This window comes from Theropithecus gelada, chromosome 6, assembly GCF_003255815.1.
Source record: "Theropithecus gelada isolate Dixy chromosome 6, Tgel_1.0, whole genome shotgun sequence".
Lineage (NCBI taxonomy): Eukaryota > Metazoa > Chordata > Mammalia > Primates > Cercopithecidae > Theropithecus > Theropithecus gelada.
The window spans coordinates 68,988,821-69,007,031 of record NC_037673.1 but is presented as its reverse complement, the minus strand read 5'-3'; the positions used below and the strand labels follow the sequence as shown (position 1 = coordinate 69,007,031).

Sequence of the window (18,211 nt, the reverse complement as noted above, 5' to 3'; positions counted from 1 at the left end):
GCAAAAATGGCATTCAAGACTGTGCTGATTGCAGCGATGAAAACTGATGTAAATAGAAGACTTTTCTAATCATTTTTTTGGAAAAGCTGAAAACTGCTATTAGTTGCCTTAATACTTCTCTCAAAAAAAGTATATTATATATATGTGTATAATATATATAACATATATATTATATACAATACACATACACTCATATATATCTTACTGGGATGGCAGAGGGAGGGAAGAGCTACTGAAGAACACGAATCCAGCATTAATGGAGAAAAAAATGATTAGTAGAAATCAGACCAAAATCTTACTTTCAGTTCATTTCTGTTTCCAAATTTTAGAATGTAGCTTTCTGTTCTGTGAACCACAGGGTTATGGGAATGAAACAAATGTATTTTAGCTCAATTATTTCAACAAATAAAGGGTATTAATCCTAAAAGCTCTCAGATCAAAACAGATGTTTGTTTCCAGTCTGCCCCTCTAGTCTGCCAGGGTCTAAAATTCTTTCCAGCAGGTAGTGAACTTGAAAGAGCAGACATGGATTTGAATCTCATCCTAACACCTGGGGGGCTGTGTGACCTGAGGTAAGTAATTTCACCTCTTAAAGATAATTTTCTTGTCTGTACAATGAGGCTCTTTCTTGGTGTTATAAGCAAAGACGACACAAAACAGGTGGTAGAGTGCTTTTTATATGTAACAGCAGCTAAAGGGACTGTAGACAATTAAAGAAAAATTGCAAGGATATGGTAGATTGTATTATTATCCAAAAATATCTGCTACCCTGGAGGGTTATACTTCCCCCAGTCTCACAGCCACTACTATGCACGTGACTTGCTTTGGCTAAGGAAGTTTATTAATGATATGCATCACTTCCCAGCATAACTTTGAAAGAGCCAGCTGATTGTTCTCCATCTTTTCCCTATCATGAGACTGGCAATGTCCCAGTCAGATGTTTCTGAGTACAGCAGAGCCCAACCATGGGCAAACCACAAACTTCAAAAGTGACAAACCTTTGTAGCAACTAGACTTTTGGTCCTTTCTAACTGTAACATAACCCTACCTATTTTGATGTTGAAGAGACAACAAGAAAAACTTGCCAAATTAATCCATAGCCACCAATACACACCCTTATTTACACAATAAGCTGAAGAAATAATTTTAGATTGTTGGAAAGAAGTTGCTGAGTGCAGGCACAACAGGCTTAACCTTAGACAACATCTGTCCAATAAGCAAGATATGCTGGGACAGGCCTCACCTGGAAATCAATTGCACTTCTGTTTAGTCCCTTTCTGCTAGGCCTAGATCAAACCGGAAAGATATTCAGACAGTGGCATTCTCCACAAGCTTGTCAGTCAGTCAGTCACCCCCAATGCTTCTTCAAATGAGAATGTTTCCAATCATGCTACTCAAAGCAGGGCCAGTAGGCCAGTAGCATTAGCATCATCTGGGAACTGGTCAGAAACATAAATCCTCAGGCCCCATGCCACCGCCCTCCAGCTTAGCCATTCCACTTGCTTTGGTTATGTTTGTAACAGCTTTAAGAGCCAGCAAGCACATGACCCACCATCTTCTCTGCCAGGAGGCTGAATGTCCCAGACAGGTGTTGACATCACTGTGGGACCTAGCATGACTATATAAGCACAGCCCAACCTGACCCACAAGAGTCTGCAAATGTGCATTTAGTTTTTATAATTTTGTTACAGCTGAGACTTCAGGATTCTTCTCACTGTAGCAGTGTACTTCAACAAAACTGATAAACATCCTGAGGAAAATACAATGTAAATATGTGCAAATACTATTTACTCAAAACTTTGTTTTCCCTACAGTTAATAGCGGCTTTTAGATACAGCTGTATAGTACTTTCAAAAGGTACTTGCAAATTGCTATGAAAATTTAAAATAAATTATCATTACAAGTAGAAACTTCTCTTCCTCAAATGGCCTTGGTTCAGATTACACAATTGTTTTAATTGTAATTTGTAAAAATGTTTAAAGTAACCCGATGTTGAGGGATTTCTGGGACCATGAGACTGGTAACCTGATTATGGTGGCAGACATTACAAATTCTTTTAACTGTATATGCTCAATTTTACTGTACATTTTTTATTAAATAAAAATATAACCCTATTCATTAGTGTTGCCACTTAAGGTAAAGACAGTGACCCAGGAGCCACTCCTATTCTAAACACTACCTTTTCCAAGTCACCTTATAAAATATCCTACAAAGAAGGGATCTGGAGATTACTTTTACTTTTTAGAAGTTCTAAACCTCAGGTTACATCTACAAAAAGGAACTATTAGTTCTTCACAAATTGAGGAATAAAGGAGGTAACACCAAGGTAATTCAGAAAAGGCACTTAACATACGCCTGCAATAGAGAATATCAGGGGGAAGAGTCTGTTTATCTACTCTATTCTCGTATTTAAACCCACCACATACCATGGAAGCACTAAGGACTGTTGGAGAGAAAAGTTTTCACACATGAGAACTTTATACTACCTTTGTTACACTACACTGTAATTTAAAATCTTTAATCAAATCCCAAAGGTTATCAGCCATATTACATACCATGATTAGCTTTCTATAAGCAATTTTTTTTACTGTGTACAGATCGGTGTCAATAAAATTAAAAAAAAAACCCTGTATACTAGGCAAAGAACTTTATTAACCTTTGTTTCAAACTTGATTCCCAGGCTTCTTCGGCTTAATTAGCTGCAAAGAATGAATTGTGTATAAGCAAAAACTGAAAAGAGCTGCAGTGTCCAAGGGGCTTGGGCTTAAAAATATTAGAGATCTAGATTTTATCAGATCCATAAACAAAAATTTCTTAAAAAGCAGTCATAATATAAAATAGCAGCTCCCAGTAACTTCTTCAAGTTTTATCTTCAGAAGTTGACTCAATTCAGTTTGCCTCATTCTTGGAAGCCTCATCAAAATTCTCCACAAGATCTAGGAAAAGGAAAAGAGTAGAAATTCTTAAAAAAGCCAAATCTACAAATCATCATCAATCTTAAAAGGCGATGAGGGAAAGACATTCATTTGCCAGTGATGATAAATACTGTGTCATAGCCCCAAGAACAAGAATGAAGGGGAGGAGGAAAAAAAAAAAAAAAAAGCCCAGTCCCCCCACCCTCCACCCAACCCCACCCGGCTCCATTCCATCTCACAGACTGGTCAACATAATATGAGGAAGCAGAACCAAAGAACACAATGACACAGAATGTTAAAATTTTCCTGGATTCCTAAGGATACCTGTCTATGCAAAATGGAATATTTGTGAGTCTAGTGATTCTCCTGCCCAATAAATATTTTAGAAGAAAGTAAATTTATCCAATAACAAGAGACAAAAATGTCTCATGATTCCCAAAGGAGTTATGCTGCTATGGATTTTAGAATGCTTTTATATATATATATATATCCCAAGATACCTGAACTACTCCATGCCTTCTTGTAAATTCATGAATTTCAAAGTAGGGAGCAAGGGTGATTAGTGCTCTGCAGGTAATAGTTATATTTAGGGTACTATATATATACTTATTTATTCAATATTTAAGATTAGATACCTACACATCCTTGGGATCCCACAAAGAAACAAGCCAAGTCAAGTCTATAAACGTAATTCTCAATTACCTAATATTGCATTAGTTTTCTCATTCTAAGTAAGGTCTATGTCCATCTAACTTACCACCCCTCTTCCCTGGGTAATTTATCCTACAAAGATTTCTTACTCTCCCTTGCTAAGATTCCCTAGGTTAACCTCAAGTAAAGGTTCCTACCTGGAACTTCATCATCATCATCCTCTCCAGTAGCAAGTGGTGCTTTTCCATCCACAGCTATAAAAGGAAAATGTAAACATTATTTGTCTAGGTTTTTAATAAATAGCCACCAAAAAAAAAGAACAGATGAAATGCCAAGTATTGTTACAACTTATTTCCGTGATAAGGGACATTTGGGATTTTATCTACGATACTATCAATAACATGATATTCTAATGTCTACAAATGGGTTAAAATACTAGGAACAGCCAACGAACAAAATTCCATACCCATCCTTTCAATCCCTCTGGGCCACCATAGGCCCTGAGGTAGTATAAAGACAGTAGGGAGCTCTTAGAGTGCAAGTAAAACCCACATACCAAATCATGGTAAGATTTATTTTGGGAGACAAATGAAGATGCCATTTTCTCAACTACTTTGTGTGTGGCATAAGGATGGTGCTCAACAACCACTTACTGAAATGAAAAAATTAAAGTAAAAAAATTAAGAGTCTGTGAGTGGTAAGCATCCACTCTATCACACAAGAATATGAACGTACACAAGATAGTTATGTACTAGCCCCATACAAGCATCAGTGGGATACTTCAAAAGCCTACTTCAGCTCTGAAAGCCCTGACAGTCTAGAACCTGCAACTCAATGTGACAATAAAAATGAAAATTGAGGCAGAATGAGTCAACACCTAGAAAAACATGGGTAACTAAAGAGCCATCTATAAGCCTCTGACTTGCTCCTGCATTCCCATTCTTCAAAATTTTAAGAAGGTAGAAAACAGCGTAACACTGCCACATATTCAGATGTATATTCAGCTAAACTATTTTCTGCCCTGAATAAAATCCCTATCACACTGTAATTAAAAATGCCAGAATATTGGCAGGCCATTTTTAAAAGAATTATTGGTAATATCAACTATATAGATGAAACTAAAGTAATTTCATAATTTATACTAATTTTTTTTCAATTCCAAACTTACAAGTAGTTATTGGCAAAGCACCAAATTAACATTTTCATCATTTCTAGTTAATATTAAGTATCTGATCCAAATCAAGTAAGTAGAAAACATTCCACAAAATCAAGTGTAACGATCATAGCATGCTACATCAATTACTGCAAACTTGAGCAAGGACGCTTGCTTAAAATCAATTACAAATCTGTTCTTTTTAAAGCTTGCATTTCCAAACTTAAAAATACTCATATCCATTCTGAGCCCTGAGATCAGAAATCAGCTGCTAAATGAGTAATTCCCTGGCAAAACCATTACTAGGAAACTCACATTGTTTGGGCAGAGCTTCGGCCAGTCTCCTTAAACTAGTCAGACTATCTGCGCCAAGCTGGTTTAAGATGCTGGGTAGCATTTCTGTCAGCTGCTTCGTCTCAGCATGGCCTGTAATGGTGAAAGTGTTCGCTGCCAGAGATGCCTGAACTTTAGGGTTGTTAAAGTGGATCACTGTTCCTTGGTTTGTAAACATATTCACCTATTAAGAAAAGAAAAATTTTAATTAGCAATGCTGACCAAAGTCTCTTTAAAAACAAATGTTTTATTAAATGAAGTCTGCCTAACTAATCTAGTATTTCGCTGCGAAGCACAGGTGAAATTTTGCCTGGAATGGCATACGCGTTCTAATAGCATTCAGACTTAATGATCTCCCTGATTTATTAATTTATGGTAGAAACACGTTGTAGGGACTCTGAAGTCACTAAGTTAAAAAAAACAAAAACAAAAACCAAACCCATTTAATGCATGAATGTTAACTCTTCCCAGCCAAATCTTGTTTTTTTAAAGAAACAAAACTTGACACTTGCCTCTTCAATACCGGAGATATTGTTTACCCCTAACTTCTTTAAGGAGAACTGAAGTTTTTTATCATCTGCTGTGGCTGTTCTATGAACCACCTTCTTCTTTCTGCGAGCAGTTCCCTAAAGTCAGGGAGAAGAGGAAAGAAAACAGCACATTTATACCACAACAGATATTTTTCAAATGGGAATAGTTTCCAATTCATTTCTGACCTTTGGATTTGTATAAGAACATTACCATAATCATAAACTTATGCAGTGAGCCGGCAGGCTAAGGCAAAAATAGAAGCAAAAAATGGGAAAGGAAAAGAATGATCTTTACAAAGTTCTACTTTTTACATTTGCTCTAAAAGTGATCAAAGAGGTAGCATGTGTCAACCTAAATTAAGCATTTGAAAGAACTCCACATCCAGAATTATTAACCTTTCCTGTTTTTTTTTTTTTTTTGAGACAGGGTCTCACTCTATTGCCCAGGCTACAGTGGCGCAATCTCGGCTCACTGCAACCTCCGCCTCCCAGGTTCAAGCGATTCTCCTGCCTCAGCCTCCCAAGTAGCTGGGATTACAGGCACTCTCACCATGGCTGGCTAATTTTTGTATTTTTAGTAGAGATGGGGTTTCACCATGTTGGCCAGGCTGGTCTCAAACTGCTGGCCTCAAGTGATCCGCCCACCTCGGCCTCCCAAAGTGTTGGGACTACAAGCATGAGTCACTGTGCCTGACTCCTTTTCTGTTTTTATATTAAATAAAAATCAACACCCAAATTAGTATTTACAGGCAAGATAGTGTATGGAACAATCAAATGAATCTGTATATAGACTTCTATAGCACTCGAGAGTAAAGTCTGAAGTCCTTACACCTTAACCTACAAGAGCCGTACACAAACTGTCCTGCCCTTAATATGCCACTCCTGACTGCATCTGCTACCACCCCTCTTCTTTAGCCAAATAAACCTTGGCTGTTCTTTGAACAGGCCAAGCAGGCTATGACCCAAGGGCCTTTGCACATGCTGTTCCTCTCTTTCCGGAACATCTACATGGCTCTTTCCCTCACTGCAGATCTCAAGTCTTATGTCACCGGGTCAAAGTGGTCTTTCTCAACTACCCAAAGTAAAATAGCAACTTCCACACTCACCCATCAATTTCTTTCTATCCTGGTTTATTTCTCTTCATAACACTTATTACTATAAGAGATAAATACATTTTATCATCCATCTCCTTTCACTAGAATGTAAGCTCCATAAGGACTTCTGTTTGTTGCTATAAACCCAGTATCTACAACAGAGTCTAGCTCATTGAAAGCACTCAAGGAAAGGCTATCACACCCAACTACCTCATTTTCCCCCAACCTCCATCCCTATTCCTATTCATCCTTTAAAATCTTATTCAAGTCATTACCTCTTGTGTGCCTTTCCTAAATTCTACAACTATCCCCTTTCCCTATGCCAAATCATTCCCATCTCTAGATTTTGAAAATGCTTCTACTATTGTACTATGTATATTACACTGTGAAAACAGATTTATTTATTTATTTCTTAAAAAGACAGTAATCAAATTATCACCACTGCTAGGCCTAAAGCCCACCTAGGGACTTTAAACTTCTTAAATTTTATATTCTCAGGATCCAACATAGTAAAGACTTAAATAAATCTTGTTATTTAACTGAAGAAAATATCTATAGCTACAAAAAAAAAAAAAAAAAAAGTACTGGTTACTAACCTCTCCCAACTATTAAGAACAAAAATCACTTTGAAATGGTCATGTATGTATCTGGTTTCCAAATAATCTTCTCTAAGAAATTCAAAGGAATTTCTAAGATTGTAAAGACAAACCCAGCATACCTTCTGTAGGTTTCAGACACTTCACATATGTCGAGTTCAATTTTCACTTAATTATTATTAACGCTCTGATTAGATATGAAAATAAAAGGCTTTTGTAACATTTACCTAAGAGCACCTAACACCTACAGTTTTCTCTAAAGCAAAATTAACTCACCTAATTTCACATCCCATAATAAGTACGCTTCTTAAACAGTGAAGAAATGTTTCCATATTCTGTGACTACAGAAATACTTCTTGTATTATTAGCTAAATGAGTATTAAGATGTTAGGACACAAAATTTAATCTTGTATCAGCTTTAAATATCCTAGCAAATCTCAAGATTTTCCTTTACCCTAAAGTGATGTCTCCCAAAGTTAAAGCCTAATGATGGGAGTAACAACAGATTGCACATAAGCACATTATTCAAATTACTCCTTCTGAAACTGTACTGAAAGTAAGAGTGGTTAAAAAACACCAATATAAGAGCATCCAAACACTGACACACAAAAATTTGAGTTTTGCTGGCACTTGAAGGCCAGTCTGGTAACAATCGATTAAAAAGGGCAAGAAACACCTAATGTTGTTAAATATGTGGGTGTGGATCTTGAAGACTGCTAACATTAGCAAAAATAAAAAGTAAAAAAAAATCAGGATAAATTCACCGCTGGCAAAGTTCAGTAATTTAACAAAGCTGTATATTATTAAGTCTACGTGCAACTTCTGGCTATCTCACAGCTGACTCTAAGTTAAACGCTTAAAGTTGGGAAAAACTAATAGGCAATAAACACGTACTATAGAAGCTTTACAAGTTTTACCAAGTAGAGACATGCTCTGTTTCAACAAGCTACCACACCTTGTTAAATACTAAGAATGTGCTAACAATACAAACTAGGTAAACCTCTGTCTACAGTGGACTTCTTATTTAAGTAAATTACAGGACAATCTAAAAATCAACTTCAAAAAAGAATCCCCTTGATGTGAATCAATATCTACCAGGAAAAAACAATTAATCAAAAACTGATCATTTAAAAATCAGTCACTTTAATTCCCTCATTTTTATAGTAATACAAAGTCAGAAAAGGAAATACACCTACTTGGGTTATATTTTCAAATCTAACAGTCACTGCCCTTAAACTCCAAAATGTACCTATATCTTCAAATACCCTTGAAAATATGCAACTACCCTAAAGAATATTTAGTTCAGAAAGCAGTACAGAAAGGTCTCAATTTACAAGAGACACAAACAAGCACTGACTTTATACAACTTAGGCCAAAACAAGTCAAGGGTATGATGTGCACAACGATCTAACTGAAATGACACATTTTCCTTACAAATTGAATTAGGAAACACTTTTGTTCTACTTATACTCTGTAACACTGAAAACACAAACATATTTACACAAAAGCGATGTTTTTAGCTCGTCTCACTGATGTGTCTCTAACTTGTCTCCCCGGCTCCTTGGGATTTACTGGCTCCATGAATTTCCCTCGATAGGCAAAGTTTGTCACCGATAATATAAGAAGTGCAAAAACAATGTTTTTAAAAATACCTAAACCTTAAAAAAAACAAAAAACAAAAAACCCGAACTATTAAAACTTACTTTCCCACCAATGCGCACTTGTGCCTGCAGTTTGGCGAGTTTTTCCTGGTTCATGATTGTTTCTTTCATCTAGAAAAAGAGGAAATCCTCAGCAAGGATAGGTTTAGCTCACTCTAGCATTCCACGCTCGTTATTTCCCAAGATAACAGCAGGAAAATAAACGTCCTACACAGGCCGAAACCTGGATCCCAAATCCACCCCGCAGAGCTCCAAATTTGGGTTTTCAGGGAGCCCAAAGAGCACCCGCCTCCCCACACTCCCCCACAGCTCCCCGCTCTTGGCAGGCCCGGATCAAGGGCTCTACCCCACGCCTGGCCAGCACCCCCCACCCATGGCCCTGGCCTGGCCTCGGCCTAGCCAGGGCCTCCCCGGCCCGGCCACTCTCCGCAAGCCTCGCGGTACCTGAGGCTCCTGTCCTCGGGTTCCGCCGCGAGGTGGAGGTAGAGACAGCGTCGCCTCGCCCCCAGGGCAGCCGCCCCTGGCTCGACCTCGCCCCCGAGAGTCAGCCTGAGCGGGAGCGCCTGTCCGTCGCATCGCCTTCCTCTCCTCCTCTGCCCTGTCCCTCCCTGTCTCGCTCCTTCAGGGAACTTCCCGCCCCCGCTCCCGTCCTCCTACCACGCCGCCGTCCAGAGCCTTTTTGTACCTTGTCGGAGCGAATAAGGGGCCGCGCGGGGGACTAGGGTTGGTGCTCAAGGGGTCTCGGGTGGACCAGCTGAGATTAGGCGCACACACGCGGGGACGCAAGATGGCAGCTAAAGGGAGGCCGGAAGTGACACAAGGTCACTTCCTCCAAGAGTCAGGAAACTGACTTCGCCGCGAGCTCAGTTCTTCCTTGCGCAAGCGCGGCAGCGTTTGTGACGGTAGGGCGAGTGCGTTCTCTCCTCTGCCTCTTTCAGCAGCTGCCCGCTGCAGGCCGCACGAGGGACTTCTGGCTTCGGGCGCCGCCCGTACCTCTGGGAGAGGCCACAAAGGGGTCGGAGAGCGCGGTCCTGTGCAGTTAGGGTTAAGTCCGCTCAGTCTCCATTGGGCCCTGATCCTGAAGTTCTGTACCGTCCGAAGAAAGGGCCTGTTCACGTTTCCTGGAGACGCTGGAGGTGCCCAGCTTGTGCTCACCACTCGAGCAGCCCTACCCTTGTTGGAGGTGTAGGTTGGAGAATTGTAGAATTTCCCTCTCGGCCCGAATGAGCCATTACCAAAGCATTTTGTCAAAAATAATGAAGTTAGTTTTGCTTTCCGAGATTAGGTGGTGTGGTAGATTGCGGGACCGAGGTTCAGAATTTCTGGGGGCTGTAGCCCCGAGCCCCACACCTCAGAATGCAACTCCGTACGACGAAGGAACTGGTAATCCGCATTTCAGCCAATATAGCGGATGAGTAACCACCTTAAAACGGTCTACACAATTATCTTGTTTATCAGGAAAAAAAATTGACTCCTAGATACCGAATTGGCGTAGATTTGACAATTAGGAGTTCACGGTTAAGCAGACTTTATCTATCTTAATCCAATCACAGGAGAAATTCTGCCTGCTGTGTTTGGAGAGACAACGCGTGGATGTGAGTTAAACTTTGCTAAACCCCAGGACAAGCTTTAAGACAAAACCACTGATACTTAAAATGGCAATTTAAATAAAAATGCTGTCTGATCAGCCTTTTTGTGGTCTTAACCATGAAATGTTTTTGCGTATTCAAAAGTGAGTCCGAAATCTTAGAATGCAATGTATATAGCAAGAAAACTTGTGTAAGTGCACACTCCTCTCCAGTTAAGATCAATATTTAAACTTTTTGAATACTTTTTACATACAAGTTTGTTGAAATTGATGTCTCAAGAACATAACTGGTGAGGACAGCTGTATTGCTTTTTAGAATAATTGTTACAGTTATATTTACAAAAAACAATGTTGCTTCAGTTAAATATGAGTGAAGTTTAGTACAGGAAAGGGTGTTCGTAATGGATCACCTTCCTAATGACAAAGACCAAAATGGCAGTACCAACACTTCTGTGCTCTGGAGATATTACAAAATATACAGAAAGACTCCCCCTTTTTGAGAGAAATGTCTCTGTCCAGGAACAGTTTTTTTTCCTCTCCTCCACGTTATATTGGAGACATTTGAAAGTTCCTAGTCACGTGATGTTTTCTGAGCTTTTATGGAAAAAAGATTATATGTATGTAACCTGCCACCTGACTTTTTTTTTTCTTTTTTTTTTGCCTTCCCTCCCCTCTGCCCTGACTCATCTTTTAATACACCCGTTTTCAGGAAATATTGTGAGCTACTTTATGTTTATTTTTTGAAACTAGGGATGCTGCTAATTTTATTTTTATGATTTTTTTTTAAATGAAAAACTTTAAAAATATTAAAAGAGATGGGGTCTTTGTTGCGTAGGCAGGGCTCAAACTCCTGCGCTCAAAGGATCCTCCAGTCTCAGCCACTTGAGAAGCTGAAACTACAGGTGTGCACCATTTTCCCTGGCTTATGACTTTTTTTAAAAAAAATTTACTCTTGTTCCTACTTTTCTCTCCTGTTCTTTCATGAATTTAAAGATTTGCCGCGTGTCGAAAATATAAAAGATTCCTTAATGGTTAAAAAAGGAAATTTTGATTTTCTTTTTCTGTTCTGCTTTGGTTTGGTTTTTGTGCTTTTCTATTTAGAGATGGAAGTCTTGCTGTGTTGCCCAGGCTGGTAAACTCCTGGGTTCAAGCCATCCTCTGACCTGGGCCTCCCAAAGTGCTGGGAGTACAGGCATGAGCCACCATACCTGGCCAAAATTTTGATTTGTGACTCCAGCTGCTTCTGCTTGTTTTATGAGTAGTCAGGAAATTCTGATTCCTCTAATAATTATATACTAGACTTTTCAAAAATATGGGATTTTTTTGTTTCAAAAAAAGTTACTACATTGCGTTCTTAGCTCAAGGATGCCAAAAGAGTAACTTGTGCTAATGTGGGAGCCATTTCCAGTATGCTCCCAATGTCTATGGCAAATGTAATTGGCTCCCACGCTTTCCTGCTGGGCTTCAAGGAGCCTAAGAATCATTTACTCAGCACTCAAGATGGTATCTGTCAATAGAGAAGGCAAGAAAGGTGAACCCTGTTTGCCCTTCTTGGTTTATAGTTTATAGCCTAATCAAAGTCCATGAATTGTTTTCATCTGTCAGCTGGACTTAAGTCAGCTTCAGCAAAAGTCAAAATATCCACTTTATATAATGCTTCTTTCTGTCTTTTTTTTTTTTTTTTTTTTTTTTTTAGTCTTGCCCTGTCACCCAGGCTGGAGTGCAGTGGTGCAATCTTGGCTCACTGCAACCTCCACCTCCCAGGTTCAAGCGATTCTCATGCCTCAGCCTCCTGAGTAGCTGGGATTACAGGTGCCCACCACCACTCCCAGCTAATTTTTGTATTTTTTGTTAGAGGCGGGGTTTCACCATGTTGGCCAGGCTGGTCTCAAACTCCTGACCTCAAGTGATCTGCCTGGGATTGCAGGCATGAGCCACCGCACCTGGGCAACTCAAGATTCTTAATAGATGGTAGGGCTATTTCCCTTTTTCACTTTTGAAACTGACATATTTACGGATATTCTATATACATTTTAGGTTTTATTTCATTTTGAAATTTTGATTAGGATTGGTTGTATAGATTGATTTGGGAAACTTGTATATATTTTCTAATTGTATGCCTCTGCATTCACTTGTAGGAAATCTGGCTATTTTTAATATATAGGGATTTAATATAGGGAATTGGTGCTTTACAAAGTTTGAAGGACTGGAGGAGTGGGCTTTAGCCTGGGCTGTCAGAAGTGAGTCCTAAGATAATACAGATTTAGTATCCCTAATCCAAAAATTTTAAATCCAAAAGGCTCCAAAATCCAAAGCTTTTTGAACACCAGCATCATGCTCAAAGGAAATGCTCATTGAGCATTTCAGATTACAGATTTTTGATTAGGGCTGCTCAACCAGTATGTACATAATGCAGATATTCCGGGAAAAAAAAATCCCAAGTCTGAAAAACTTCTGGTTCCAAGCATTTCACATAACAGGTACTCAACCTGCACTCAAGAACTAGGCTGTCATGGGACCTGCTGCAACTGTTTTCACCCATTAGGAGGATGGAGAATCAGGACCCTACAACTGGAATTATTGATGTTGAGAACGCACCACTGTAGCTACAATTCAGGAATCAAGAAGATAACTGTAGGAAGTACTCCTCAACATCCACAAAGCTAACGACTGAGCTCTAGAAAGCTGCTGCAGAAAATCTATCTCATGAGCATGCTTGCCAGCAAAATTAAAGCAGCAGGAAAAAGGCTTTAGCCTCACTTCCACCTTCCAAATCTTACTTAAATGTACTTAGTTGGCAAGAATAATTCACTTCTAGAGTGGTAACGGCAAGGAAATCTGGAAAATACAGTTTTTAACTTTCCAAATTTATAGTACAGGGAGGCAAACTTGAAAGAAATTGGAACTGATCTGAGTACCAATCTACCTTACCTACCCAAAATTTCACCTCCATGAACATAGTGCATCTGTTTTTTCAAATCTTTTATGTATTTTAATAGCGTTTTAAAAACCTTCTGAAGGTCGTGTGCATTCTTTAATAGATGGATTCCTGGATGTGATAGTTTTTATTCTTAATCTCTTTCCTATTTTAGTCATTGCAAATGTCTTCTCCTGGTCTGTTAAATCCGTCATACTCTTGTTAAACAGAAACATAAATTTTTGACCCCAGGCTGATCTAGTTGTCAATTTACAGAATATACAAAAAACAGAAAAACATGTTAAATTATTCCACAGAATGCAATCAACAAAATTCAGATTACAGGAAATGAAAGGACAAATAAACTCCAAGGGGGAGGGGGAAAAAGAATAAGGGGATCTTTGGATTAAGAGAAACCTAAGAGACATATCAAAAAACGAAAAACCCACAGGAAAGTAGGCAAAACAATAGTGTCTAGGGGTGCATGCTTAGGTAATGAAACTGAAGAGGAAAGGAATTAAGTATAAAAGAATAGTGGTTATTCTTTGCTGGGTGAGGTGGCTCACACCTGTAATCCCAGCACTTTGGAAGGCCAAGGTGGGTGGATCACTTGAGGTCAGGAGTTTGAGACCAGCCTGGCAAATGTGGTGAAACTCCATTTCTACTAAAAATACAAAATAAATAACTATCATTTAAAAAAAAAAGAATAGTGGTCATTCTTGCAGAAAAGGGGTTATAGTTGGGAGGAGGCATGTAGTAGATTTCTAGACTGGGGAGCAAGGGTCTGTCTTCTTACATGTAGAGTGTATATGGTTCTCTGTATTTGCTATATGGAACAAAATTTCTTAAAAGGAAAAGTACACATGATATATAATGCAAAGATATGCATATTTATGATCATATTTCAACATTACAGTGCATACGTTTATGGAGAAGGAGAATGGGAGTAAAGATCAGAGAAAATGAGAGTGTCTTGCATGCACTGAAAATGACAATGTGCTAATAATATATCATGTTTAGATAGCCTTTAATATACATTAGGCACTGTTCTTAGTGCTTTACTTATATTAACTCATTTGATCACGTGAAGTAGATACTATTACTCCCATTTTACAGAACCAGAAAACTGAGGCACGCAGAGGTTAAGTAACTTACCTAAGGCCACAGTGCTGGTAAGTGGCAAAGCTGAAACACAGACCCTGGCAGTTTGCTCCATTCTCTGTGCTCATGACCATTATACGATGCTGCTGACTACTAAGGAATATGATTGTCTCAACTCTGCACCTGATGCTCAGTAAAAACACACTCAGCTGTTCACTCAGAATCTCTATCCACATGACTAACAGGCACCTCAGATATACCATGTTTAAGCAGAACAATGTTTTCCATCCACCATTAAGTCAAAACACTTGAGAGCAGCTCTTTCTTCCTGTAACCTCCCACATCAAATCATCAATAAATCTTATTGGTCCTACCTCCGAAGTAGATTCTGAATTTGACCACTTAGGCATATTTACTGTTGCCACCCTAATCCAGATGACCATCGTCAGTCACTTAGGCTACTATAACAGCTTCCTAACTTACTTCCCCATTTCCACTTTGCCGCCTGCAACTCATGCTCCACACAAGTTTTTGTTTTTTGTTTTTTTAAAGCAAGTTTTCCCTACATAAGCATTTTAATGTCTGCCCATTGCATTTAGAATAAAATGCACTCTACTTTGACCAACAAAACCACACATAGTCTGCCACTATTCTCAAAATTTATCTCGTGCCATTCTTTCTCTAGTTCTTAGACATCTTACATATTTGAGCTGTGCAGAACACACAGAAAAAAACAAAATGTTTCTTTGGCCATTTTTATTTTCCAAATGTAAGAATAGAGTAAAAATTTCAGGAGTGATGAAGTTATCTCAGTCTGGGGCAGTGCTTAATGTAAGTTAGTATTTGAATTAACCATTCTTCAACCTTTGTTGTAATCTACTTCCTTAGCCCTAACCTGACCAAGGCAATAGCCATCAAAATCACTAGAATACAGAAACATTCACAGGCACAAAGATGACAGGCAGCAAAATACGAGAAAGAAGGAAATGAGAGAGAGGGTGCACACCCTAATATTGGGGGATAGATTTATTGTTCAGCAAATATCCATTTCATCTGCCTTTGACCATTTGCAGAAGATACTTCCCTGCCCATTGCTTTTGGGTTCAGCCAAGTGACTTGCTTTTATCAGTGGAATATTAGCAAATGTGAGATAATCAGAGACCTTAAATGAGCTTGTATGGTTTATCATGCCCCTTCTTTGGTGATCATCATGAAAGGAAGACGCCTCAGGTAGCCATAGACCCTTGAGTATGGACCCCAGAACCAACATGTGGAGCAATCCTAAACCCTGTCTTCAGTCAGAAGGCTACATGACCAAGCCCATACAATTGATTTACAGACCTATGAGCAAGAAAAAAAATGCTTGTTATTGTAAGATACTGAGTTTAAGGTACTTTATTATGCAGCATTATTGTTGCAGTAGTTGACTAATGCAAATGGTAACAGCTAGTGCTATAGGCTGTCTATCCTGTTCCCTTGCCATTACCTCTCAGTGCACCTATAACTTCTGTGTATAATCAAAGTGAAATAATTGAACAAATTCAAATTCTGTATATTGTTTAAAGCATTAGAGTATTAAGCAATGAAGAACAGCATATGCGATATGCTACCTTTTGTGTTAGAGAAAAGGCAAGTAGGAGAGAGAGACTGATTTGGGGGAAAAAAGTAAACAATGGAAGAAACAATAAACATACATTTTTTTTTAACTTATAGGTTACTTACAGGGTTGCCTGTATAGAGGAAGAAGCAAGATTTCTCAGAGTATACCTTTTTAGTTTCTTTTGACTTTTGAACATTTTCTGTATTAAAAAATAGAATTAACGTGAAAAGAAAAAAGCAAACCCTAAAATTGAAAACACAGGAACGTAACTGTATATCAAGTTATGAAAGTTGACACAGAAATAATGTCTTCAGATGACTTTTGAATGCAATATGCACATTCTTCAATCTTAATGGGATTTATTTATTTTTAGAGATGGTATCTTGTTATGTTGCCCAGGCTGGCCTTCAACTCCTGGACTCAAGTGATCTTCCCACTTCGGTCACCCAAAGTGCTGGGATTACAGGCATGAGCCACTGCTCCCAGCCTTAATGGAATATATTTAAAGAAAAAAAGAACTGGAAAGAAATTCAACCTCATAGTAATTGTGATAATTAATTTTATGTGTCAACTGGACTGGGATCTGGGTGCTGAGAAATTTGGTTAAACATTACTCTGGATGTGTTTGTGAGGTTGTGTCTGGATGAGATTAACATTTGAATCAGTAAGACTGAGTAAAACAGATGGCCCTTCCCAATGTGCACAAGACTCATCCAGTCCATTGAAGGCCTAAATAGAACAAAAGACTGAGCAAGAAAAAATTTGCTCTCTCTGCCTAATGGTCTTCAAGCTGGGTTATCAGTTTTCTACTGTCTTTGGACTTGGAGTCAAGCTGAAACTTACACCATTGACTCTCCTGGTTCTGAGGCCTCTGAGCTCAGATTAGAAGTATGTCACCAGCTCTCCTGGGCCTCCAGCTTGCAGAGGTTGGGATTTCATAGCCTCAAAATGTGTGTAAGCCAATTTCTTATACTCTCCTTCTCTCCCACTCCCCACCCCATCTCTCTCTCTATATATGTTATATGTGTATGTAGATAGATAGATAGAGTATGTATATACTATTTCTCTGGAGAACACTAATAGTTTTTTTTTTTAGATGGCGTCTCGCACTGTCACCCAGGCGAGTGCAGTGGCATGATCTCGGCTCACTGCAACCTCTGCCTCCTGGGTTCAAGTGATTCTTCTGCCTCAGCCTCCTGAGTACCTGGGATTACAGGCATGCACCACCACGCCTGGCTAATTTTTGTATTTTTAGTAGAGACGGGGTTTCACCATGTTGGTCAGGCTGGTCTTGAACTCCTGACACCATGATCCGCCTGCCCCGGCCTTCCAAAGTGCTAGGATTAACACGTGTGAGCCACCGTGCCCAGCCTGGAACACTAATAGTTTTATAGTTAGTTGTAATATTGGTATTGTGAAGTAGAAAACATTTTCTGTGTATTACAGGATAAAGCAAATGAGTAAATATTTTAATGTTTATAAAAATGGAGAATTTCAGTTTAAAAGAAAGATATAATGTATTACTTTGTAATTTTATGGTTAGTACTTTTTCTTCCTTTTTAAGAAATCTTTATCCACCCATGAATATATTCTCCTTTGTTTCTTACAGTTTTAGTTTTCACAATTGGCTCTACAATTCATCTCTACATTTTTTTTTTTTTTAATCATGAAAGCTAGGTATCAAGGTTTTTTTTTTGTCTCACATGGATAAGAGAAAGACTGTAAAAGACCAAAAAAGTTTTGAATTGGATTCTGGCCCTAGCCCAGCACAAACAAGAGGTTGAAGCCTCTCTGCACAAAGATGATATAAATCAGTATCATAAAGTAGATCATTACATCTTAGATAATTTTATTGAATCTGATACAGCATTAGAAGTGGTAAATGGGGCCTGGCACAATGGCTCATGCCTGTAATTCTAGCACTTTGGGAGGCTGAGGACAGTGGATTGCTTGAGCTCAGGAGTTCGAGACCAGCCTAGGCAACATGGTGAAGCTGTCTCTACCAAAGAACACAAAAATAATCTGGGTGTGGTGGCACATGCCTGTAGTCCCAACAACTCTAGGGGCTGAGG

The 18,211-nt window shown here is 38.9% G+C and overlaps 1 protein-coding gene across 3 annotated transcripts; it reads right to left on the bottom strand.

The window, feature by feature from the left end:
• Positions 1–2,506: 2,506 nt before the first annotated feature.
• BTF3 (basic transcription factor 3) lies at positions 2,507–9,752 on the bottom strand. 3 transcript variants are annotated; one of them, XM_025388348.1, is made up of 6 exons: positions 9,378–9,752; positions 8,976–9,044; positions 5,565–5,678; positions 5,035–5,236; positions 3,764–3,820; positions 2,507–2,936 (listed from the first exon to the last, which is right to left on the bottom strand). In XM_025388348.1, the coding sequence occupies exons 1-6, from the start codon at positions 9,507–9,509 to the stop codon at positions 2,890–2,892; spliced, it is 621 nt and encodes a 206-aa protein (XP_025244133.1). In that variant the 5' UTR covers positions 9,510–9,752; the 3' UTR covers positions 2,507–2,889. The 3 variants fall into 3 exon arrangements, with proteins under 3 accessions (XP_025244133.1, XP_025244135.1, XP_025244134.1); XM_025388350.1 differs by having other exon boundaries at positions 5,561–5,678; positions 9,619–9,743; XM_025388349.1 differs by having other exon boundaries at positions 2,633–2,936; positions 9,619–9,751.
• Positions 9,753–18,211: the final 8,459 nt, after the last annotated feature.